General features: G+C 41.7%; 1 protein-coding gene across 1 annotated transcript; it reads right to left on the reverse strand.

The window, feature by feature from the left end:
• Positions 1 to 27,729, reverse strand: LOC138371077 (uro-adherence factor A-like). The gene is made up of 6 exons (XM_069335738.1): positions 27,529 to 27,729; positions 16,852 to 16,991; positions 2,776 to 3,294; positions 2,167 to 2,634; positions 1,169 to 1,324; positions 1 to 706 (listed from the first exon to the last, which is right to left on the reverse strand). The coding sequence occupies exons 1-6, from the start codon at positions 27,727 to 27,729 to the stop codon at positions 1 to 3; spliced, it is 2,190 nt and encodes a 729-aa protein (XP_069191839.1).

Genomic DNA, 27,729 nt, shown 5'->3' on the forward strand with positions numbered 1-27,729 from the left:
CTAGCTGCAATTCTTGCAATGACTGCGAGTCCGGCACGTGCAGTGAGTCTTGCACTGGCTGCGAGTCTTGAACTTGCTTTGAGTCATGCACTGGCTGCGAGTCTTACACTGGCTGGGAGTCTTGCACTGGCTGCGAATCTTGCACTGGCTGTGAGTGTTGTACTGGCTGCGAGTCAGGCACTGGCTGTGAGTGTTGTACTGGCTGCGAGTCATGCACTGGCTGCGAGTCTTACACTGCCTGTGAGTCTTGCACTGGCTGTGAGTGTTGTACTGGCTGCGAGTCAGGCACTGGCTGCAAGTCTTACACTGACTGCGAGTCTTGCACTGGCTGTGAGTGTTGTACTGGCTGCGAGTCATGCACTGGCTGCGAGTCTTACACTGCCTGTGAGTCTTGCACTGGCTGTGAGTGTTGTACTGGCTGTGAGTGTTGTACTGGCTGCGAGTCATGCACTGGCTGCGAGTCTTACACTGCCTGTGAGTCTTGCACTGGCTGTGAGTGTTGTACTGGCTGTGAGTGTTGTACTGGCTGCGAATCATGCACTGGCTGCGAGTCTTACACTGCCTGTGAGTCTTGCACTGGCTGTGAGTGTTGTACTGGCTGTGAGTGTTGTACTGGCTGCGAGTCATGCACTGGCTGCGAGTCTTACACTGCCTGTGAGTCTTGCACTGGCTGTGAGTGTTGTACTGGCTGCGAGTCAAGCACTGGCTGCGAGTTTTGCACAGGATGAAAGTTTTGTGTTAGCTATGAGTCTCCTACTTGCTACGAGTGTTTCATTGGCTGGAAGACTTGTATTGGACGTGAGTTTTGCTCTTGCTTCGATTATTGCACGTGCTGGGAATCTTACACTGGCTACGAGTCTTGCACTGGCTGCGAATCTTGGGCTGGATGTGGGTGTTTCACTGGCAGTAAATGTTTCACTGGCTGTGAATGTTTCACTGGCTGTGAGTTTCACTGTCTGTGAGTGTTTCACTGTTTGTGAATGTTTCACTGGCTGTGAGTGTTTCACTGACTGTGAGTGTTTCAGTGTCTGTGAATATTTCACTGGCTGTGAGGGTTTCACTGTCTGTGAGTGTTTCACTTGTTGCGAGTGTTTCACTGGCTTCAAGACTTTCACTGGTATCGAATATTGCACCGCCTGCATGTGTTAAATTGACTGCACATATTCACTGACTGCATGTGCTGGAGTCTTGCATTGGCTGTGAGTTTTGTTCTTGCAGTGAATCTTGCACTGGCTGTAAGTCTTTGATTGGCTGCATGTGTTGCACTGGTTCTAAGTCTTCAACTTGCTGAAAGTGTTTCACTGGATGCAAGTCTGTACACTGGCTAGAAGTAGTGCACTATCTGTGAGTCTTAAACTGGCAGTGAGTCTTGGATTTGCAGTGAATCTTTCACTAGCTGCGAGTGTTGTACTAACTGCACGTTTTGCACTGCCTGCGAGTCTTGCACTGTTTGCGAGTCTGGCACTAACTGTGAGTCTTTCATTGGCTGCGTGTCTTGTACTGGCTGTGAGTCTTACACTGTCTGAGTCTTTAACTGGGTGTAGGTCTTGCCATATCTGCAAGTTTTCCACTAACTGTGAGTTTTGCATTAGTTGCGAATCATGGACTGCCTGCAAGACTTGCACTGGCCGTGAGTCTTGCACTGGCTGCGAGTCTTGCACTTAATGTGAGTTTTGCACTATGTGTATGTGTGTTGCACTGGCAGTGAATATTGCACTGGCTGAGAGTTTTCCACTTGCCGCTAATCTTGCAATCGGTGCGAGTCTAACACTGACTTCGAGCTTTGCACTACCTCAGAATCTTTCACTATCTCTGAGTCTTTCTTTAGCAGCGATTCATATAATAACTTCAAGTCTTACACTAGCTGCAAGTATTTCACTGGCAGTGAGTCTTACGCTGGTTGTGTGTCTTGTTGTGGCTGCAGCTCTTACACTGGTTTTGTGTCTCGCACTGGCTCCAGTCTTGCACTGGTTGTGTATCTTGTACTGCTTGGGTGTCATGCAGTGGCTACGAGTCTTGCACTGGTTGTGTCTTGCACTGGTCGTGTGTCTTGCACTGTCTACGAGTCTTGCACTGGCTGCAAGTCTTGCACTGGTTGTGTGTCTTTCACTGGTTGTGTCGTGTTGTGGCTGCATGTCTTGCACTTGCTGCGAGTCTTACACTTACTGCATTTCTTTCACTGGTATCGTATCTTGCACTGGCTGTGTGTGTTGCACTGGCTGTGAGTGTTGCATTGGCTGCGAGTCTTGCACTGGCTGCGTGTGTTGCACTGGCTGTGAGTGTTGCATTGGCTGCGAGTCTTGCACTGGCTGCGTGTGTTGCACTGGCTGTGAGTGTTGCATTGACTGCGAGTCTTGCACTGGCTGTGAGACTTTCACTTTCTGCGAGTCTTCCATCAGATGCTGGTGTTTTACTGGCTCTGAGTCTTCTACTTGCTGCAAGTGCTTCACTGGTTTCCGAATCTTGCACTGGCTGCATGTGTTGCACTGATATCGTGTAATGAACTGTCTGCGAGTGTTGCATTGGCTGTGAGTGTTACAGTGGCTGAGAGTCTTGGACTGGCTGTGAGTCTTGGACTGGCTGCGAGTCTTGGACTGGCTGCGAGTCTTGCACTGGCTACGGATCTTCCACTTGCTACGAGTAATTCACTGGCTGCAAGTCGTGCACTGGCTGAAGGTTTTGCCCTATCTGCGAGTCTTCCATTGGCGGTGAGCTTTGCACCGGCTGCGAGTCTTGCAAGGGCTGTGAGTCTTGCACTGGCTGTGAGTCTTTCACTGTCTGCGACTCTTGCATTGGTTGACAGTGTTGCACTGGATATGTCTTTCACTTGCTACGAGAGTTTCATTATCTGAGAGTCTTCCACTGGCTGTGAATCTTGCACTTGTTGCAAGTCTTGGACTAGCTGCGAGTCTTGCTCTGGTTGTGTGTCTTGCAATTGCTGCGAGTCTTGCACCGGCTGCATGTCTTGCACAGGCTTTGTGTCTTGCACTGGCAGTGAGTCTGGCACTGGCTGAGACTGTTACACTTGATGTGAGTCTTTTACTTGCGGCGAGAGTTTCACTGGCTGCAAGGCTTGTACTATCTGCTAGTTTTCCACTAACTGTGAATCTTGCACTCGTTGCGAGTTTTGCACTGGCTGCAAGACGTGCACTAGCTGTGTGTCTTGCACTGGCTGTGAGTCTTGCTCTAGCTGCGAGTCTTGCATTGGCCTCGAATCCACTACTTGTAGTGAGTCTTGCACTGGTTGAAAGTCTTGAACTAGCTTTGAGTCTTGCACTGGCTGTGAATTTTAGACTGAATAATTAGTCTTGTAATAGCCTAAACTGCTGCAAAGCAACACCAGGAGAGAAATAACAGTGATGGAACAGGAAATGAAATTGAGGACATACATATTCATTACAAACGACAAGGAAGTGTGTGAGGAACTCAATAAGAAATAAAATCTTCAGAGTAGAGCAACGAGAAATCCCAGAGATAGGAGAAGGAATATATAACCAGACACCACTAGAGGAGTTTATGATTACTAGTTGGAAGGTGAAGAAGCATCTGCTTGATATGTGACAAAAGTTCAAATTCAAATTCAAAATTCAAATGTTTATTCAGTTAAAATATAGGTCCGGATGGAATCTCACCATGGATACTAAAGGAAGGAGCAGAAGCTCTGTGCCTTCCACTCTCCATGGTGTACAACAAATCACTGGCAACAAGTGAACTATCACAATTTGGAAAACGGCCAATGTAGTCCCAATATACAAGAAGGGTGATAGACACAAGACACTGAATTACAGGCCAGTGTCCCTAACTTGCATTCCATGCAAGATGATGGAGAAAATTGTGCGAAAAAACAAGTGGAACACCTGGAGCAAAAGAACTTTGTAACACTACACCAGCATGGGTTCAGGGATGGCAAATTATGCCTCACAGGATTAATTGAATTCTATGACCAGGCAACACAAATCAGGCAAGATAGAGAGGGCTTGGCAGACTGCATATTTGTGGATTCCTTGAAAGCCTTTGACACTACCTCATAAAACACTAGTGCACAAGCTGGAGATGCAGACGGCAGTGAAAGGGAAGGTACTCCACTGGTAAGGGAGTACCTAAGCAACAAAAGACAGCAAGTCACTGTGAGAGGGGGGGGGGAAGGTCTCAGAGTAGCGAGGCGTCACCAGTGGAGTCCCACAAGGATCAGTCCTTGGACCTATACTGTTTATGATATATGTAAATGATCTCCCAGGGGAAATAGACTCGTTCCTTTCAATGTTTGCTGATGATGCAAAAAAATGAGGAGGATTAAGACAGAAGACAGTATAAGGCTAGAAATGGCTGCTAAATGGCTGCATCACCTTGCATTTACTCATGTAAATGTAAGGTGATGAAACTCAGCGGAGGAAATAAAGGGCCAGACACTGGATACCGAATGGGAGAGGACGTCCTTCACGAAACAGACAGAGAGAAAGATTTAGGAGTTTATATAAAGCAAAAATCTGTTTCCTGAAGTGACCATTAAAAGAATAACATCGACGGCGTATGCGAGGCTGGCTAACATCAGAACTGACTTCAGAAACATGTGTAAGGAATTCTTCAGAGCCTTTATACCACATATGAAAGACCAATCTGGAGTATATGGCCCCACCATCGAGCCAATACCTTGTCAACCACATGACGGAGCTGGAAAAAGTTCAGAGGTATGCCACTAGGCTAGTCCCAGAACTAAGAGGCATGAATTACGAGGAAAGGCTGCATGAAATGCACCTCACGACATTGGACGACAGAAAAGTAAGGGGAGACATGTTTAATACCTACACAATTTTCAAAGGAATTGACAAGGTAGATAAAGATAAACTATTTAACACGGGAGATACGCGAACAAGGGGACACTGGTGGACACTGAGTACTCAAATGAGCCACAGGGACGTTAGAAAATTTTTTTCCCTCTGTCCCTTTGTCCTTTTGTCCCTCTGTCCCCAGAGTGACAAAGAGCCAAAGCTCAACCCCTCTCAAGCACAACTAGGTGAGTACACACACACAGGTCAAGCAGGATGGTAAGACAACAGAACAAAGTTGGAGGAGAGGAACAAGACGAGCCATACATGGAGATGATTGCTCATGCATGGAAGGAAATCCGGGGGAAATTGACAGACATGAGGGAAAGTATAAGTAAGCTGCAGATAGAACTAAGTGCAGTGCAAGAGAAGATAAAAAAAAAAACTAAAAACAGGCCCTCCTGAGACTCTGGCCCAGGTAAACAATCTCCAGGTAACAGGGGATGTAGCACCTTTGCTGAAAAGCTGAAGAGCCTCGATGCCATGTCCACAGTCAAGGAAGTTGTAATGAAAGCAGTAACTTCACAGGAGGCAGCTAGATGCACGAGACAGCTAATGGAAAGGAAAAAAGCTGTAGTAATTGTAGGTATTAAAAAGGTTCTAAGCAGGAAGAATGGAGGACTAAGGACAAAGCTGCTGTGTCAGGGATACTAAAGGAGATAGGAATGGAAGGGGGGCTGAACGAGACACAGAACAGTTTTTTCCAGATTGGCCAGGTACAACAGAGACAAAAAGCGATTGATCAAAGTAGTATTAAGGAACGAGGCCATCAAACAGGATATCCTAGTAAAGATGAGCAAACTGAAAAATGCAAGGAATTACAGAGAGGTATACCTTCATAGGAACATGACCATGGATGAGATAATTAGGCCAGCAGATGCAAGGAAAAGGCGCAGAGAGGGGGAAGAGAGCCAGTGATCAGCCTCCATCCCAGCACTCTCAGAAGGGAGTGGGGAACCCCAATCTAGGAACCCCAAAGGGGACTGCAACACCCTAACCCCCCCAAGCCCCCCCCCATCCCACCTCCAGCACATATCCTTCCTTGCCCTACACAATGCCCACTATATTGCCCAAATCCTTCCTCCCGCCTTATTGCGAGTATCCCCTGCCTTCCCATCCCCTGGTTTTCTTCCTACCCCAAGCAGGCCCAGGCAAGACCTAAACCCTCCATTCTCCTACTCTTACCCCTCCAAACTCCTGTCAACATCACCACAGGAGGGCGTGCCCTCACCCCAAGCAATCACTGCCCCCCAACCCCAAGCACTCCCTGCCCCTCTATCCCAAGAAGATATAAATCTTGTCCATGTCTGCTTGGGGCAGGAAGCAAACATGGACAAGACCAAAACCCTCCATCCCTCACCCCACCTTCCCCTGAATCCCTGGCAACTACCTCACAGGAGGATGAGCCTACCTAAGTAGCAATGCCCATTGAACAACTTCCTACACTTGTGGGGAGGGAGGGTGAAAATGGATATTTAGGAAAGTAACTTAAAGGTAATGTACTCAAACATCGATGGGATTACCAATAAAGCTAGTAAACAGGCAGAAAGGGCGCAAGAAGAAGAAAGCCCAGATGTAATAGGACTCGGAAACAAAATTGTCAGGAGTCATAACAGATGCAGTGTTTCCAAAGGACACACATATATAATAAGAAAAGAGAGGGAAGGGAGAGTAGGTGGAAGAGTGGCCCTGCTGATAAGGATGGACTGGAGATGTAATGAGATGGAAATTTCGGGCTGTGATGGGTTCAAAGATTACATAACAGGAACTATGCCAATGGGTGGACCTAAGATAATAGTTGCTGTCATTTACAACCCTCTCCTAAATGACAGAAGATCCAGACAGAAGTTTGATAGGAACAACAACGCAACCAATAATATAATAGGGAGAGCAGCTTCAGTTGCCTGCAGGAATGGCTCCAGACTCTTAATCATGATGATTTCATCCATGGAAAGATAGACTGGGAAAATGGGGACTCACATGGAGGTGCAGATACATGGAGAGCTAAACTCTTGGAAGTGGCAACGAGAAACTTTCTGAGCTAGCACGCCAGGGAACCCACAAGAATGAATGGTAATGACGAACGAGCTTAACTCGAACTGATATTCACCTTGAATGAATCAGATATAAGGGAAGTCACATTTGAGGTCCCCATACGAATGAGTGACCACAGCATTTGAGTATTTGGTGGAGGTAGGGATAGCCTATCCAAGGATGGGATCGGAAGGAAAATGACTAAATTACTAGAGAAGAAAATACGACGATATGAGGAACTTTCTAAGGAGAATACCATGAGAAACAGAACTCAGAGAGAAGTAAGTAAGTAATTATCAAAAGAAGGCACCCAAGAAGGCTATGTAGCACCATCAAATGTGTGGAATAATCAGATGGCGCTAAATATCATCGAGGATGCCAATACGAGAACAGAAACGCATAAGGCAAACGATATCAAAAGTATCTGATTCACCAAGAATTCTATCGAGAGAAAACAAGACACACGCTTGTCCTGGAAGTAAGGACATTCAACAGGGATATACACTACTGTAAGAGGGACAATGCAATTTGGACAATAAGGAGAAGGGCACCGCTCCATTAAGTGACCGTGAGTTAAGTGTGTATGGCCAATATGCAACCCGACAGAGCCGTTTCCCATCGCCAGTTACGGTGGTAGGAGGACGACCATGAGGACACACTACTCCTCAGAGTGCATGAGTTAGTTTTTTAAACTTTGTTCAATGTCAACAAATCTTTTTTGACTAGTTTTGATCTATTTATGCTATATGAAAAGGGCTGAAGTTGTTCCAAGCTTCAGTTCTGCAGCTTAAATAGAAAGGAGATTTTTTTTTTCAACGAATATTACATATTTTCAGTAAGTTACTATAACAACACGTTTCAGATATTATCATTCTATGACACTTTTCTGACACATTAGCATATAATAAAGCATCTGTTGCCGCGGATTTTCTAAAATACGTTTAGTTTTACTAATACATATATTCAAAATTCCCCACCAAAATATATGCAAATATATCATGTTTATTGCTATTATAAAATCAATACATGAACTTAGGAAAAAACGCTGACATCAGATTTTAGAGACATAAACTTTACATATAAGGTGTAAGTTTCATGTAAATTGAATAAAAATGGCAGAGTAGCAACTCCGTTTATGTTACTTGAAAAATAAATCCTTAAAAATTAAAGTCTAAGGTGCTGACATCTGTGGCTGAGGTTGACATCAACTAATTTCCTCCAAAATTGGCATCCTTACAGATAGGCTTACGTGCTGTCAGGTGAATAGGTTTCATGCAAATCGTCTGATAAACAAATAATTAAAAGAAAAAAATAACTTATTTTTTTGGATAAAACTAATTATTATTATTTTTTAATATGTGCTACTGTGAAAGCTGAGAGTCATAGACATGATTTCAGCTGACACTTTTGTTTGATGTAAATTTTTGAACATTTTGGAACATTTTTGGCACAAAATTCAATATTTTTTTCTCCCTTCCTATTTATTCTACGATGATGAGACTTGGACCAGATGAAACCCTTTTTATATACAACTCATCAAAAAAGTTTGATAAGTCCTTACACATTAGGGGGTTTATATTAAATTTATATATATGCAGCCAATCAAACTACAGTATTGAACTACATATATTAATATATAAAATTGGGGGTGCCTTATCTTATTGTACAGCTTAGTCCACCAAGTATAACTAGGATGTAGACACCAAATTATCCTCATGAGAGGCTGGCTTCCATCACCCAAGTAACTGATGTACCAAGATTAATTCTTGCTTCCTCTTCTTGTTCCTGTCAAAGGGCACTAGCTGTAAAGCCGGAACCTCAATATATGACAGCTATATCAGATGAAACACTGTATATTTTATAAGATAAGGACCAAGACTTAATTACCTGTATTTAGAGGCTTTTTCTCGTGCTAACCGGTTCGCCCTTTATCTACCTAACATTAACTGGCCAGAAATGATTAGATAAACGGGTTTCGGTAAGACACTTCCCTTGTTTATGTTGGCAGCGTGTTGATGATGGAAGAACACTAATTTGACCTCCATAACACTTCGTCCAAGAGAATTACAGGAGCTGAATTTGCTCCCCAGCGTCTCTGGTCTTAACAATGGCTGACCCCTCTCACTACTGCTCTGACGCTCCTGGCTCACTTTGTCCAGATGTCAGTAAGTGAAATTAGGGGTCACATTTACTCTATTTTGATTCTGATAATTAAGTTAACTCAAATGAGATGTTTTTATGATGGTAAAACTCCAAAGACTAATGTATTTAAGAATAATTCACAACAGAATAGTTGGTGAATTTATAGTACTATGTGGCAATGACATCCCGTTTTCTATTGACGGAAAATTCCACTTCAAGCTACATTTTCTATGGGTTAACTTGTGTATACAACAGCAGCAATATTATCTGCCAATTGTATGTAATATTAATAATTGGTGTCGGGTTTTCCGACATAATTCCCCCGGGGGCTGCTCACGGGTTGCAGTCCTATTTAGAACAGACAAATACCGACACTCCTCCTTCGAATTATTAGATTAATTTGATGTTAGTAGTTAGTAATCACACATTTGTGTGTCTGTTCATACAGGACGGATGTCCCATACTCGAGTTGTAGGGATTAGAAGTCTAATGCGATTTCATTTCCCCTGTTAACTCTTGAAAGGCTAAAATTATAGCCTAAATACATATTATTTAACCCAGAAGACTGAATGTGATCAAGTACTACAGTCATGTATGATTCAGGGACTGCAGTGACATTAGATATAACTTGAAGCTTGTTCAGGTAACTTGTCATTGATATAAAAACACTGAGGCCCATGGAATTCATCTTGATTAAATAATAAATGTATCAAAATCAGTCGTCAGATTTATTGGGGTTTAATTTAGTAAATTCATTCAGAGGATTGAATAGTCCATCATAAAAGTTAAGTATGGTTCTGAGACTGCAGTGGGTTCAGTGACATTGGTCGCAGTGACTTGTAGCTGTTTAGGCTACTGTTGACTGATTTGCCTCCGAGGCCTCATGAACTCATCTTCAGCTTTTAAATGATGATATTAACATCAACCTCTGTTGCTAAAGTCGACTGTAATCTCCTTAGTATAATGCTACTGGAGAAATATAATCAGCGGACAAATTTAGATTTCTACTGGTATTGTTTATCTGCAGGCATAGGCCTCCTCAGGCTTAATACTGGGCCTGAGAGTAATTTGCCTCCTGCAGAATTAACATGGTTATGCCCTGATATTTAGCAGGGCTACCAATGAATCGATGGTAGTAGGTACCTACAAGGATACCGAAGTCGGTGAGGTGATCAGACTTAATTATTATCTGACAATTTTATTCCTCTATTTCTCAGAATTTGGCTGTTGCTCTCAGACCTTGTACTTGTAGGTCTGCTGGTATTTTATCCACCACAATGGCTTGTACTTGACAGACGTACCTGCCTAAACATACTGATGGTTGTACCACCGGGTAGACTTGAGGTTCTGTATCTGATAGAACCCTGAGATGTTGATTGTCGTCTGGGCTACAGGCTTTAATTGTAGTTCATCTGCCAACCTTTTAGTGATATATGTTCTCTGCGATCCTTGGTCAAACAACCCACGGGTATGAACCTTGGCCCTCTTATTCTGGATGGTAATTTGGGCAGTAGGCAAAGTCGTATTACCATTGGACTTTGCCGATTTGACACTAATTGTTTGTTGCACCTTGCAGTACTGTACTGTGGTGGGAATGCTATCTTCCACTTTGGGGTTTGGAGACGTTGTTTTCGTATCTCCACACAATGCTGCATGGTGCTGACCCTTGTTACACCTATTACAGGTGTGTAATTGGGTATCACAGTCGTTAATGTTATGTTTTCTGAGGCACCTCGTGCAATGTTGCAAATCTTTAAGTCGCTCAACACGGACATCATTATTAGGAAAATTAGAGCAGTGGTACACTGAATGTTTCTCATGGCAGAACAAACATGTTCCATAGCTTCCAGTACCCCTTTGCTGTCACGGTCTTGGGTGACACAGTAACTATAGGCTTGGAGGGTCCCACTGCATATATGCTGTGGGATATCTGGGGCTTGACTCAATTATTTAATTACTTACTTATTTTATATAATAACGAAGGACCACCCACTTTTGAGAAAAGAGGGAAACTAATAAAAAGTGATCATTAGAAACACAAGGAAGAACCAGTGTCTATGGATAAATATTAGAAAGAATAATCACTTAAATAAATAATGGACTGTATGATTAATTAACTAAAGTCAGAGCCTCAAACACCTACATTGGGGGGGGGGGTATTGCTAGAACTTCATATACGTCTAGGAACTAGTGTGGTTCGTCACCAGTTCATTGTTGAGTAAAGAATATTATGACCAAAAATATTATAGAATCAATAGGTAAATTCAAATAGAGAATATTAATGATTGTTAGAATTAAAGAGCAATCATCTAAGTAAACACATCAATTTCCAGAACTCATATGGTAAATATTCGATATGATAATATTATGGATATGTATAATAAAATGGAATAATTAAATGTGTACAAAAAGTCTTAGCTTTAAGACGATTTCTATGACATCGTTCGTGCTGCGTCCTCGTGATCTCAGGATCTCCACATAGAAGCCATTAGAGGTGAATAACACGAATGTAGTTAACGACTCGTTGACTCCTCACATACGAGCTGTAATTTAAAGGATATTACGTAGCATTGAACTAGGCTACTTAAATCTCAAAATTTATGAAAAGAGAGAATGAATATTAATGCGGTGCTAACGTTGGATTTGTTGTCGTCCCACTATGTAACGACAGTCTACCACGAAATATACAATCTCTAATGATGCATCAAGAAAGAAAATATACTTAGCATGAGCGCAGTAAATGCTGAAGTCTGCCGATATCGTGTCTCAGTCTCAAACTTCCACAATGTTGTACACGTGATTGAGAGTTTGGCTTGATTCTCGACGCGTTATTGTTTGACCGAGCACGTGGAAGAATAATTATTCGTTATTAGTTGGGTATCAGTGTAATTCTTGCTGATAACTCTCCAACGCCACGTGTCTCAGACTCTGACGCCACGACTTTCCTCTGTCCAAGTACGCACGCTGGCTGCTCAATCCACAACACAATGGCGTCTCCTCCTTCCTTCCAACCCGCGTCTCGCATTCACCACAGAAATTATTAATCACGAATACTACTATTTCGCGCAATGGTGGTTGAAATACTTTAAAAAGGATTGGGTTGTGATTCTAGGGATTTAAATATTATCGCATTCTCATCTTAGGGTGTTAAACGAGAAATGGAGAAGATTTTAGTTTACTCCATGGCATTCACGCGTGACAGAAAAACTATTACTTGATAACAATTGCAACTAAAAACTCTCGATTTAGAATTATTTGGGAGTTATGTTATCCATAAATAATTATCATACGGAATACTGATGATTTTAGACAACCACATTCAATTCTCTAGCACATTGGTAATAAATGTGTTTAACTAGACATTATCTGACGCAATATTGCGGCTCTATTTCATAAGAATTCTACCATTAATACGCAGATATAATGGTTAGTTTATGTTAACATTACTGTTAGTAAATTTAGTGACTACTGTAATTAGTATATAATAATAATGATTTATTATAATACAATAGTAGTGTATTAGTGTTGGAAATTTTCAACATAACTCCGGGGGGAGATTTCTCGGGTCGCAGTGCAATGTTGAGTACTGACATACCTATCCTGAAGTTAGTATTAATGTTAGTATGTTAGTACACACGTAACGGATGTCCCGTAATTGTCAAGGACATACAAGAAATTAAAGTCTTGCAAAGGAAATCATGTTGAATGAAACATGGTATTGTGAATCATATAAAGTTAATGACTAATAAAGCCTACAATATACTCTGTGACTAGTGTCGCTATGACATGTAACGTTTATGTTATTAAGTCTTAAACTTTTGCAAACTCTTAGATACTCTAGATGAAATAATGTTATAGTTGATAGCCTATACAAACATATTAAGGATTAAACATTGAAATATTAAATGATTAAGTTATCGGTAATCAGGAACCCTCTAAAGCTTACAATAAACTCAACAACTAGGGTCACAGTGACATGTAATGGTGTATTACGTAGTAGTTGAATTATAGGCAAACTCAGAAAAAATTCCTAAGAACTGATAACATTATTGTATAAATTGTATTCTACATTATTATACAGTAAAGTATTATTGGTTCATTCAAGATCAAGGCGACTATGACACTACAGTAAGGTCACTGTCTTGGGTCGCTGTGACTTGTAACTATTGAGTTACTAGACAATAACATCACGCAGCATCATGATCACCCCAAAATCAAATGAGGAAATTTGATTTAATATGTACTGCCGTGCAGTAGTCATTCTGACTGATGATATAACTAATTTGCTAACTAGCTAAAATAGTGTAATAGAGAACTGAAAAGGTTTATTCATTAAAATCAAGGAAGGCTCTGAGTCGACAGTGAGATTAGTAGCCTAGTCATTCTGAATTATGAGCTAATTGAATGGCAGCTCATAGGCTTGACACTGTAAACTCATTAATACATCCTCAACTTTTAAATTAAAATTGAGTTTATTAAATCAGTCTCTATAAGTATAGTCAACTGTAATTAATTGTGAGTACAGACTAGGCTAGTACTCAGTTGACACTAACTAAAGTCCCTAAACCTACCTAAATAAATGGTTTAAATTTCTAACCTACCTAAGTAGAGGACTAAGCTAAATGTGATAACTCACTAATTCTTAATGGAGTTACTCTAGCTAAATTGTGAGCAATAATGTACTCGAATTAACATTGGGAGCTGTATGGAGCTCGTGAACAGGTTGAGCTATATTGAGCTCATTAACAGTTAACAGAGTGAGCTATATTGAGGTCGTTAACAGTTAACAGGGCGAGCTATATTGAGCTCGTTAACATGGTGAGCTATATTAAGCTCGTTAACAGAGTTAACAGGGTGAGCTATATTGAGCTCGTTAACATGGGGAGCTATATTGAGCTCATTAAGCATGTTAACAGGGTGAGTTATATTGAACTCGAATTAACGAGGTGGAGCACTGTATCGTTCAATTATCATGGCGAGCAATATTGAGCTCGTATTCACATGGGGAACAATAAAGCGCTCAATTATTACGTTAATTCAAAGGTGAGCTATATTGAGCTCATTAAGCATGTTAATTAACAATGCTGATGTGTAATGATAATGCATTAAACAAAGGGAAACCTAAGGTTGCTGGAAATTAAATTACTGCTACGATTAATCCTATTCAAAGATAATTTATAACATTTTCCCAACCTAAACGTTTCACGGGTTATTAGTTCTCTGTAGACTCACTTACGTATTGGTAAGTTTGCAAGTTTGTTCATGCTGCGCTCCTACAATAATTAAGCAGAAACGAAAGAAAAACAACTCAAACAAAAATTGATGCAAGTAATTTCACTAACTCTTAGTGCAGAAAACATTGTATTAATAAGTTTTCTTGGCAAACCTTAAGCGCAGGTATTTGGACCTTGGTCCCAGTGAATTTATAATTATAGAAGTTGCTTGATGACTTCATAGTATTGCTAAATTCAGGAAATGCTAGATGCATTGAGTGCTAGATTCTCTAGCCTAACATTATTGATTACCTAGGGAGTGCTAGATTCTCTAGCCTAACATTATAATTTACCTAGGGAGACTGAGTGTGGTCAATTATTACTTGTCGAGAATAATTCTAGGTCTGCAGTGGATTCAATGGCTTGGTCACTGTGACTTGTACTTGTTTAGGTACGGACCACTGGTTTTCCACTGAGAGCTATGAAACATCTCGGCGATGCTAATTGTACTACATTCAATCTGGGTTTATTACTCAGCTGTGTTTCTCATTTTAGCTTGCTGCTGGAGAATTGATTTACTGCTGACTAATTTGTTATTGTTGGCAGGCTTAGGCTTGTTCACATTCAGAACTTTACCAGTAAGTAAGTAGCCACCTGCAGATTGGAGCATATTCATGCCCAATCGTTTAACATGTCCAGTTATGAACTGGTAATAGTAGTCTGCTCCTACTAGTACATATACATTGTTAAGGCGGTCAGACGTTAACTTGTTGTCAGCCAAATTAATTTCACGTTCCTGCAGGAAGTGGGCTGTGTACCCCAGACCCTTAATATTTAGGTCAAAAGGTATTTGATCTACAACAATGGCTTGGACAGCCTTGACATGACTACCTAGTCGTACAAGCGGTTGAACTACTGAGTATTTATGAGTTCCTCGGTTTATCATGAACCCTGACAAGTTTAATTTTACCTGTCTGATTGGTTGTAAATTGAGTGTCTCTGCCGCTTTCTGAGTTATGAAAGTTCTCTGGGAACCTTGATCAAATAGTCCACGAGTGGTGATCTTGGCTCCTCTGTTCTTTACTTGAAGTTGGGCAGTGGGCAAAGTAGCATCCACTTGAGATGCTTGTGAAATTACGCTGTACACATCTCGCACCTTACAGCACTGTACTGGTGTAGATTCTCTACCTCCTATTCTAGGATTGACATAATTTGTCCTAACTAATTTGCAGAGTGCAGCATGATGCTTGCCCCTTCTACACCTATTGCAGGTGTTCAGTGGGGTGTCACAGCTATTAACATTATGTGATTTGAGACACCTGGTACATTTGTGTAACTGTTTGAGTCGTCTGACTCTTGTGTCTCTATTAGGGTAATTAGTACATTTGTACAGAGAATGTTTTTGATTGCAAAACAAGCACATTCCCCATCCTACAGCTCGTTTAGGGGTTACCGGTTTAGGTAAAACAGTAACTGCAGGTTGAGATGGTTTTGCTGCTTGCATTTGCTTGTTATTTATTCTCTTGTGAGCACTTGGTGTACTCTGGGGAGCCATTACTGGGCTCTTGGGAGTGCTCTTTGGACTATTAGGTCTCTTAGGAGCACCTGTGGAGTTATTGGGAGTGCTCTTTGGACTATTAGGTCTCTTAGGAGCACCTGTGGGGCTCTTGGGCCTTACTGATGAATCAGTGTTTAACTTATTGTTATTACATCGATTATTAGTACCCTTATTACCTGGTGACAGTGTCACTTTAGGAGTTCCAGGTAAGGAAACTGATGTGGGTACAGTTTCGGTGCATTCAGAAGAGGCATTTAGTGCCTGATTTGCTGAATGATTGCTTATATTGCGCAAACCTGTAAATATATCTTGCATTGACAGGGCATTACCATTCTGGTATACATATAAGTTATTGAGTGTGTCACCAGACAATTTTCTTTGGATGATAATTTAAGTCATCCACTCAGCAGTTGGGTGATCCACCTCTTTACTGAAGGAATTTAACAGTGACTCAAGCTGAAAACTAAAGGCTTGTAAAGAGTCAACTGATTGTTCTGGTGGAGATAAATCTAGTAATTGATGTACAAGGTTTATAACAGTCTTCTCATTGTTAGCACTTACTTTAGAAGGCTGGTGTGAGTAATTGTGACCATTACTTGTGTGGCTTCAGGCTTCTTGCTTAGCCTCAGCTTTAATTACAGCTTCGGCTGCTGCTGCAGCTTTAGCTTTATCATTTTCTGGTTCAGATTCACTGATTATTGCAGCTTCACTAAGAGTTTCATCTACAGCTTCACTTGTTTCTTTGGGATCCTATGAGGAGCTAGTTAATTCAGTAGCCTCATGCATTGACTTTATAGAATCCAGAGAACATTGAGAAGAGCTGTCTGAAAATTGATCAGACTCTGTAAATAAATTATTACGTGAAGTAGTATTAGATGAGATGTTAGAAAATGAAGGTTGAACTTCAGTTGTTGATCCTGTGTAGTGATCAGTATCGATTAGAGGATTCTCCTCATCTTGAGGTAGCTCATGTATTTCATCTGAGCTGGGTGCTTGCTCGGGTGTAGGTCTACTACAAAAATGTTCTATCCACTCATGAACATTTTGTGTCGCAAGCACTTTGTTATATTGATCTAACTTGTCTTGAATGATATTTTCATAGTTGGCAAGATCAGATTCTATCAGACGCAATTCGTCTGGGTCAGTATTACTGCTAAGGAGTATGTTCCTATAAGACTCGATTATATCCTTCACCTGGACATATTTTTGGCTAGCCACCTATGTGGAAAGGTTTAGCTCGAAGAAGTCAACTGAGTTGGTTCCTAAGCAGTTGTCACATTTGTCAAGTAGTTTTGATAGGTGATTTTGAAGACCTCTCAGGCCAATACAGATTCTCGTTAACTGTGCAGGAGTAGCCATTCTGGCTGTAAGTTTGAGCCTTATAGGGCTTATATAGTTACTTGTACAGCTATGGCACTTCCTCCTTTATGTAGAGCAGGTATAATTATTGACAGCCTGATATTTTCTTGAGGCTGATTGTAATTTACCTCACTTAGAGGTTAGCTACTATTATAGATTGTGGGTTGGTTGGTGTTGTCGTGTTGATCCTTCTCTACGGACAACCCAACCCACAACTCGGTAGAGTGCTTATACCTCACTAGGAGATCACCCTTGGCGCTTCTGGCTCTTGGAGAGGGGCTCAACGTCACACGTTTAGGGGATGCGGCTCCAACACTTAGCCTCGTTGTCACATGCACACACCCACTCGAGCCGCTGTGACTCCCCACTCTCTCCTTAGGTAATATGATCTCCTCAATCCCCCTTTGACTTATTAGTATTACCTTCTACCCTGTCCACAGCAGTGGTTCTTGGTTCTTTCTCTCTCTCTCTCCTTCTGTACTATTTCATGGAAGCCTCACTAGGACAAGGTCAAATACCAGCAAATTGGAATACATTTACTGGACAGAGCACATACACAATACATATACACATATAATAATAATGAATCCTATACTCTATACCATTACAATCAGGGTGCACTCCCACACCATCAGAACTCTATTATCAGTTTACCATGTGGTATCCTATCTTCTGATTCACCACCTGATACTATCAACCTCCTCAAGTAGGTCAAGTCTACATACACTGTTGCACTATCAGCAAGAGAATATATATATATAAATATATATATATATATATATTTATATATATATATATATATATATATTATATATATATATATATATATATATATATATATATATATATATATATATATATAAACTTGTACAAGGAAAATCAGCATGTGAATGCAATAACATATATCAGTATAAATGTTCCTTGATACACAGCAATGATCAATCGATCACCCTATCAGTCCTAGAACACATACATCTGTAGGTAATCCAGCCTACGACTGTAACTCTAAACTTCAGTATAAAACATTCCTTGACATAAGGATACAAACAATCACTCACCTCTCATGCGTCTTGCACGCTAATGACAACCAAACACTATCAACTCCTTACAAGTAATCCACCAGAACTTCCCTTCCACCTCTGGAAGTTCACTACAATGATATCTTTAGGTTCTTCCGGGCTTCACTACCAGGATCCTCTGCAGCTCCTCCAGGCTGCTACCATGAAGTTTCTTTGAGCAACTACGGTGCTTCACCCTTCTGCTAGGGTCCTCCACAGCTCTCCTGGCTGCTACACCATGAAGTTTCCTCGAGCAACTATGGTGCTTCACCACCTCTACAGAAGCACGTGACACTCCTCTTCACTGCTTCTCCTCACAGCTCGAGATCCTCTGTTCCACTACCTTGGAGTCTCATCAACTACTTCATCTGTGCTGGCTTTGAAGTTCTCAGCAACTTCTTCCCCAAAGACAAACCTGCAACCCATCGACACTCCAATAAAAATGTTTCCCCCTCAACACATAAACAAAAATAATCACACAATATGTTTGCCTCAAACCTCTATCTGTCCTCTGCATACAGTGAGAGTGGACTCCCCCGTTTTGGGCGGGTCCATACTCCACCTCGCCCGGCGGGCCTCCTCACTCAGGGAGGGTCCTTCACTGTCAGGAGCTGGCTTCCTCAGTTGCCTGCCAGCGCTCAGAGGGGACGGACGTCGCTCCGTGTTCCTCCCTCTCCACTCTCTTATTTTAGACCTTCTGCCTTATTAAAACATGTCTAACTTATCAATAAACATTGCTACTGTCGCTGGGCACACGACCAACTACAAGCAATCACTACGAACTGGCGTATATCGTGCTTACCACAGATTTTCTGGTCGAGGGCGCTCCTCCCTCTGACGAAGCTTGGTCAGGGCGCTTCCATGGCTCACAATAATGCCTCTGGGCGGTTTAATACTCTCCTCTTTGTCGACCAGGACTTGAGACCACAACGTTCCCAGCTCGATTCTACAGCTGGCACGTCTACACACTTCTCTTCTCTTCGATATATCACTAGGGGTTCCCTTCTGACGGGAGCTCAACGAAGCGCGGCTTTTGCCCTGCGATGTCTGGCCTCAAGTGAGGTCAAAGCCCCTCCAGAAGTGAGACTCACGCCTCCAGCAAAATGTCCACATCTCCTAACCAGTCATTTATCTGTTTTCTTCTTCACTGCCCATAATCTCGAATTGTTATATATATCCAAGCAATTATTTTACATATGTGTTATCACCTCTATATTTCTTAGACCTTCTGGTTAGGTCAGGCCAGGCTTGATGAATAACTCTCAAGGAGGGAGACTCGTTTCTCCTGCAGGCTGAGATCATAACACTACCTACCTAATAATAAGCAACTAAGATTTGAGTGGTACCTTGGTCTCACTACAGGTGTTCCTTAGCTTAGCTCTTCAAAATCAGCCTTGGATGGGTACTGATGATACTGAACTTACAGTAACACTCAAAGATGTACATGGAAATATGCAATAAAATATAATTACACAATAAATGGTTAATCCCACCCATTCGGGTCAGCACTACATAAATTAATAATGCACCAGCACTGTCTAACAGTACTAGTTAGGTAATAATCCTACCTATTAATGCAGCTAATGGTGTAGACTGAATTTGTACAAATCTTAGTACCGTGTCAGTCTGAAATATCCTACCTCTGTTGGGTTGGCATAATAACTACAATAAATGTGGTGCAATAATGTGCAAATAGTGCTATGTTTTTGGCTTTTGTAATTTTATATAATATATACACTGGTAGAAATTATGTGTATAAGAAATTAAATGAACACAAGAGAATTCATTGTGTTTGGCAAGTATTCTACTGCCGTAAATAATATTTAACTCCTGAATGTACTTCCTAATTGTGGAATAAAATGTTATTTATTTATTTATTTATTTATTTATTATATACAAGAAGGTACATTGGGTTTGTGAGAATACATTGGATAGTACAGTATTTACATTCTTGTAAAGCCACTAGTACGCGCAACGTTTCGGGCAGGTCCTTAATCTAGCAGATAATTTTAAGTAGGTAATTTCAATCAGAATTGATAAATGATAAAGATACATTACAAGAGAAAAATGAGATGAGAGAGATAAGTAAGTATATTAAAGCACATTGTTATATTAAAGCTCTGATTGATTACATTGACAACTTGATTAGTAATTTAAACAAGATTAATAGACACCATACAGCAGATTGACAGCACATATAAGACAGCAATGATCACAATGGTAAAGATGTTCAGAATGTGTACATAAAGATTGGGAGACTGGGTAGCAAAAGATACAGATAAACAAGATTTATAAACACCATACAACAATTGGCAGCACATATAAGAAAACAGCAATGATCACAATGGTAAAGATGTTCAAATTGGGAACATAAAGGTTGGGAGAATGGGTAGCAATAGATACAGTGCAATTTTAAGGCAAAAAGTGAAAAACTATGAAGATGAAATTAGGTACTTTTTAGTATTGAATTTGAATGATGTAAAAGTTGGACAGCTTTTCAATTCAGTAGGGAGTGAGTTCCATAAACTGGGTCCCTTTATTTGCATAGAGTGTTTACACAGATTAAGTTTAACTCTGGGGATATTAAAGAGATATTTCTTTCTGGTGTGTGATAATGGGTCCTATTACATCTGTCCAGGAAGAGTTTCAGACAAGGATTTGCATTTAAGAACAGGGTTTTGTAAATGTAGTTGACACAAGAGAATTTGTGGAGTGAGATTATGTTTAGCATGTTTAGGGAGTTAAACAAGGGGGCTGTGTGTTGTCTGAAAGCAGAATTTGATATTATTCAGATAGCAGATTTTTGCTGGGTGATGATGGACTTGAGGTGGTTTGCAGTGGTTGAACCCCATGCACAGATACCATAGTTGAGATAGGGATAGATTAGTGCATAATATAGAGAGATGAGAGCAGAGTTAAGAACATAATAATAACATAGTTATCAGGGTTAGTAATGATTATTTAGTATGGGATCAGCAATTTGTATTAGTATACTGGATCCTAAAAAGCTAATGAATCCACTGACTTGAGTGAATCAGTGATTATGGATTGAATTTAGGCATAATGGACAGTCTGCTGACAGCCGTATATTGAAATATTTGTATAGCCCAAATAGTTAACACATAATTGGTGTTAGTGAGGAATTATTATAGAAGTTATGAGCTGTTGCTCCTGGTAACCTGAAGATTCTCACCTCAGTATGAGGCATAGGTCTAAGTGTTGTGGGTAATTGACTGTGTCCCACGAGTACTACTTTATACATGAGGTATAAGTAGCAAATGAATTGGTGTGAATTAGGCTAACCTATGTGGTACACTGCTGGTAGACACAATTAATAAATATGGTTAGTCTAGACTACTTCACACGGTGATTAGTTATTACTAATTAGTATGTATATATCTATATCCGGTTCGATAAGGACCTTAATGTGGGATATCTGGTACTTGACTCAATTATTTAATTACTTACTTATTTTATATAATAACGAAGGACCACCTACTTTTGAGAAAGGGAAACTAATAAAAAGTGATCATTAGAAACACAAGGAAGAACCAGTGTCTATGGATAAATATTAGAAAGAATAATCACTTAAATAAATAATGCACTGTATGATTAAATAACTAAAGTCAGAGCCTCAAACACCTACATTGGGGGGGGGGGGTATTGCTAGAACTTCATATACGTCTAGGAACTAGTGTGGTTCGTCACCAGTTCATTGTTGAGTAAAGAATATTATGACCAAAAATATTATAGAATCAATAGGTAAATTCAAATAGAGAATATTAATGATTGTTAGAATTAAAGAGCAATCATCTCAGTAAACACATCAATTTCCAAAACTCATATGGTAAATATTCGATATGATAATACTATGGATATGTATAATAAAATGGAATAATTAAATGTGTACAAAAAGTCTTAGCTTTAAGACGATTTCTATGACATCGTTCGTGCTGCGTCCTTGTGATCTCAGGATCTCCACATAGAAGCCATTAGAGGTGAATAACACGAATGTAGTTAACGACTCGTTGACTCCTCACATACGAGCTGTAATTTAAAGGATATTACGTAGCATTGAACTAGGCTACTTAAATCTCAAAATTTATGAAAAGAGAGAATGAATATTAATGCGGTGCTAACTTTGGATTTGTTGTCGTCCTGAGGTCGGACGTTCCTGAGGTCTCTCCGCTCCTGGCTGGTGTTTACGTTGGGTGATTGCTAGTTTACCCTGCTGGTGGTGGTTTGCCACTGACAGGGTGACGTTCGACTTAGCCATGGGAACGTCTCGCCCTCCAATGAAGAGAACGTTGTCGGCTGGTCTCACGTTTACGGTGCCGGTGGACCATCCGTTGCTTGGTGTCGCCCTGGTGGACGTGCTACATGTACAGCTGTCTGACCTGGTGGGCATCCAGCTGCTTCAGGGCCACCGTGCTGTGGTCAAGTTCTGCCTCCAGGCTGCCTTTCAGGCGTTTCTCGAGCGGTGTGAGGGGCGTGTTTACCCTCTCCCTGATAATGCTGGCTCCGTTAAGGTGGTAAATCTTAGTGTCACCTTGACGTCTGTGGCAGTGCATGGTGGCTTCTTCGAATTTCAGGACGACTTTTTAACCTCCTGTTTTGAACGATTTGGGACAGTGTTAAGTGTTCGTTGCAACAAGGTCGTTGCCGGGCACTGTGTTGGTATGCTTGACGGCTCCCGCACCCTGACGATGTCGCTGAAGTGTAGTGTACCGTCGTCGATGTCCGTGTTGAGTTACACGCTCCGCTGCTTGTACCGGGGTCAACCGCGCACCTGTTATCGGTGTGGTCACGAGGGTCATCTGGCTGCGACGTGGGAGCAACTGGTCGGGTGCATGTTCTTCGTACGGAGAATTTTCCGCCCCTGTTGCGTTCGGACGTTTCTGAGGACGGAGTGGGTGCTGTGCCTGTGGCGCCTAATTGCCTGTCTGCTGCTCCGCCTGTTGAGGCGAGTTTTATGGCGACACGTCAGGTGACTGCTGTGGCCCCTGGGGTTGTTGAGCCGGTGTGTGTGGGTGTCGGGCCGTCGCCTGCGCTGCGTGTAGTGAAGAGTGTCCCGGTAGAGGTCCATGTCCCGCCCCCGCCTGTGGATGTGATACCGGCTCCCGGGACGCGGGTTCTGCTGTTTTGGAGGGGGTGCTTCGGCATGGTGAGGTGCCAGCCGTGCCTGTGTGTGTTGACGACTGTAGTTCTGCTCTTTCCATCCCTTTGCAGAAGCGTGCGCATCGGTGCTCTGAGGCTGTTTCCCTGGATGATGTAGACAGTGTGGGTGATGTGGCCTCTGTGGACTCTTCGGACGGTGCGGGTGTGGCCTGTGTGGATATGACGATGGTGGATGTGCCTGCGGCGGGGCCTGCTGGGCGTGGTGTGGTGCGGCCTGTCTCGAAGCGTTCGCGGCGGGCTCGGAGTGTGTCTCCCTTTCGTTGTGTGCCTTGGGAGGAGGTGGGGGAGTATGATACTCTGGCGTCCACTGCCGTGGATGATGGTGCTGTGAGGGGCTCCGAAGTTGCTACCTGTGCCTCTCCTGCGTCTCCTGCTGTTGGATCTCCGCAGTGGGGGGTGGTCCCTGATGATCGGGACCTTGTCGGAATGTTGCGGAAAGATGTGCGCCGGGGGGTCTCGGCTCCTGTGCCCTGTGGTGGGGTCGATGCCGCGCCAGCATCCCCTTCGGTTCCCCCTCCTTCATTGCCCCGGTCTGGGGGAAGCCTAGTCCCGGTTGCTGTGGTTGTGCCCTGTGGGGGTCCGGTGTTGGGCCCTTATCGGGATGCCTGGGTGCTTCCGGTCCCGTGGTGCTCGTCCACTGTCTGGGTGTCGCGGGTGAAGGAGTTTGTGTATAGGGTGCCGAATAAGATGTTTCAGCCGAGGCCACCGCCTGGTGGCCAGGTGCCCGATGACACGTGGGTGATTTGGGAGGCGTACTGCTTGCGCTTTCCGATATACAAGTTCCCAGAAAAGTATTAGTTCACGTCTGATTAGCTGCTGCCGTGACTTCATCGCCCCGCCCACAGTGTGGGGAGTCTCCCTCTAACGTCCCCCTCTGTTTTCGTCGCCACTCCTCTCTCTACGACCCGTCACATCTAACACTTTTGACTTGCTTCTCCTCCTTAACGTCGACGCATCTCCCTACATTTTCCCTGGTGCATCATCGGGAGGGTAAACCCTTCATGCAAACTGCACCTCTTCTCAAGAAGAAGAGAAGTTGTCGTCCCACTATGTAACGACAGACTACCCACAAAATATACAATCTCTAATGATGCATCAAAAAAGAAAATATACTCAGTATGAGTGCAGTAAATGCTGAAGTCTGCCGATATCGCGTCTCAGTCTCAAACTTCCACGATGTTGTACACGTGATTGAGAGTTTGGCTTGATTCTCGACGCGTTATTGATTGACCGAGCACTATGGAGCACGTGGAAGAATAATTATTCGTTATTAGTTGGGTATCAGTGTAATTCTTGCTGATAACTCCCCAACGCCACGTGTCTCAGACTCTGACGCCACGACTTTCCTCTGTCCAAGTATGCACGCTGGCTGCTCAATCCACAACACAATGGCGTCTCCTCCTTCCTTCCAACCCGCGTCTTGCATTCACTACATAAATTATTAGTCACGAATACTACTATTTCGTGCAATGGTGGTTGAAATACTTAATAAGGATTGGGTTGTGATTCTAGGGATTTAAATATTATCGCATTCTCGTCTTAGGGTGTTAAATGAGAAATGGAGAAGATTTTAGTTTACTCCATGGCATTCACGCGTGCAGAAAAACTATTACTTGATAACAATTGTAACTAAAAACTCTCGATTTAGAATTATTTGGGAGTTATGTTATCCGTAAATAATTATCATACGGAATACTGATGATTTTAGAGAACCACATTCAATTCTCTAGCACATTGGTAATAAATGTGTTTAACTAGACATTATCTGACGCAATATTGCGGCTCTATTTCGTAAGAATTCTAGCATTAATACGCAGATATAATGGTTAGTTTATGTTAACATTACTGTTAGTAAATTTAGTGACTACTGTATATTATTATTAGTATATAATAATAATGATTTATTATAATACAATAATAGTGTATTAGTGTTGGAAATTTCAACATATGCCCACACTGCCACTGTTCCACTTTGGTGTGGAATTATATTGTTTAGATTGATTTGGAGTCCCTTTGGTACTCTGTGGTTTACTATTATTGATTTCTGAAGGTTTACTTGGTGGTTTTAATTTGTCATGTGTTCGTAATTGATGAACTACTGAACGTAAACCCTCAGATATTTCATTCATGGATAAGATACTTTTATTGTAATGAGCACTTATTTGTCTCAATATGTCCCTAGGTATTTTCTCCTGGACAATTATTTTCAAGACCCACTCAGCCCCGGTTGTATCTGCTGTCAGGCTGAGGGCCTTGATCATGATTCTACCTCCAGCTTGAAGACTTGGAGTGAATCAGCTGAAGCCTCCGGTGGGGGTAAATGCAACAGCTCATGAACTAAATATGATGTTCCTACTTCTGGATCAGCATAATTATCCTTGAGGAGTTGTACTGCCAGATCATAGTCATCATTAATTAATCTCAGATGAGATACTACTGTTTTAGCCTCACCTGATAATTGACCTTGAAGATAAGAGAATGTACTACTCTTAGATAAAGATTGTTTTGAGTCCACAAGGTCAACGAATTTTTCCAAAATTCGTCCCAATCTTCCTCGTCTTTTCCTAAGAAAGTTGGGAAATTAATTGGAGAGGGCGAGCCACTGCTTGACTTGTATTAGATGAAACTGTTGATGTTGTTGCCTTGTTCTGGGCAATTAATTTGACGTAAGGCTGTAGCGTGGCCTGAGTGTGATCTTCATAACTCGCTAGATCAACCATAATGTCGTCTATTTCTGTTTCTGATAAATTGGTGTTGGCAAGTTCAGCCACATATGTTGCTATTTGGCATTTGATTTGCTCAAATTTACCTGCAGCTGCTTGATAATAGCTTTCCAGGTCAGCATAATCAACTGGAGATTGTTGTGACAAATCTTCACATTTCTTGATCTGTCTTGTTAAGTGGCCTTTAAGACCTGCAAGGGTTCTTTTCTTTCTCCCTGCATTATCCATATGGCTAGTTGGTGAAGCCTTGTGGGGCTTGTACTTGGGTTGCTCATAATGCTGAACAAGTACTAATGGTAGCCTAGGATAAAATTCTGCAATCACTAGGCTTTAATCCTACCTCTTCTAGAGGTTAACACTTAAAATTAATACACATTATATATATACACTCATACACACTAATGAATTGAGTGATAAACCAGTGTCACTGGAGGTACCCTTAGGTTAGCTCCTCAATTATCACCCTAGGATGGTATAGACACTAATTAATCACTCAAAGGTGTAATGATCATAAGTAAATTTATATATATACACAACTCAACTCGAGTTGATAAAAATTACACCCAAAATAGGGTTTGCACCATTTATTAATGGTGCTAGGTTGTTTAATGTAGTACAACTAGACTATGGTAATAAATGGGACTAGGATGAACAATAAATAGTTCAACTAGTCAATGGTAATAGGGGACTAGGTTATCTATACACACTAGTCAATGTATATCATACCCTGTTGTGGGTTGGCAATTGGTAAATATTGTATTGTGAACACTAGTGCAATATATATTAAATAATTCTCTATTTAAGAGAAATAATACACAATTCTTGATGATAGCCTCTAGAAACTTCTATTAATATCTAGAAGTATTAAATATTATTAGTGACCTCGCGAAATTAACTCCAGAAAATTTGTGGATAATCTCTCGCGAAATTAACACCACAAAATATGTGAATAATCTTGCGAGGGCACAGCAACTAATTTGGCTGGCGTTTAACATAAGCGCTATCACTTCACGGAATAACACGCCACCAACTGGTGGTTGACACCCATGAAACCGCTGAGTGAGGCTGGGCTGAGGGGCTCGTGAGCTCGCTCGAGGCTACGCTGCCGGTCTTTCACTGGCGATGTATTGTTCACAAGTTTATTACACTAGTTTATATTAAATTTATATATATACAGCCAATCAAACTACAGTATTAAACTACATATATTAATAAAATTGGAGGTGCCTTATCTTATTGTATGGTAGGCTTAGTCCACCAGGTATAACTGGGATGTAGACACCAATTTATCCTCGTGAGAGGCTAGCTTCCATCACCCAAGTAACTGTGTGCTTCTTGTTCCTGTCAAAGGGCACTAGCTGTAAAGCCGGAATCCTAATATGACAGCTATATCAGAGAAAACACTATATTATTAGGAAAGTACCAAGGCTTAATTACCTGTGTTGAGTCAATCGTGGCGACAATGGCGTACTCGATCGTGACCCATCCACTGTTTATACTCTCATGATACATAAGCTTGTTAAGCGGTTTGGGAACAGCAAAGTTCTGGATGTGGTTATGATGAAGTTTACTCAGGCTCATCAGGAGTCCGATGAGGAACTCGTTGATTAAGCTTACAGTGTCCACCATTTGGCTCAT

Source organism: Procambarus clarkii, chromosome 4, assembly GCF_040958095.1.
Source record: "Procambarus clarkii isolate CNS0578487 chromosome 4, FALCON_Pclarkii_2.0, whole genome shotgun sequence".
Taxonomy (NCBI): Eukaryota; Metazoa; Arthropoda; class Malacostraca; order Decapoda; family Cambaridae; genus Procambarus; species Procambarus clarkii.

Bases quoted from the DNA above. Each gene is read 5' to 3' on its own strand.
- LOC138371077 (XM_069335738.1), bottom strand. From the start codon at position 27,729: ATGAGCCAAATGGTGGACACTGTAAGCTTAATCAACGAGTTCCTCATC. The intron at 1,325-2,166 runs GTAAGTGTAAGA...CACTACTTCTAG, and splicing joins ATACCAGTGAAAGAAATGCA to CCAGTGTACAGACTTGCATC. The intron at 707-1,168 runs GTGAATATGTGC...CAAAACTCGCAG, and splicing joins GACTCCAGCACATGCAGTCA to CCAGTGCTTGACTCGCAGCC.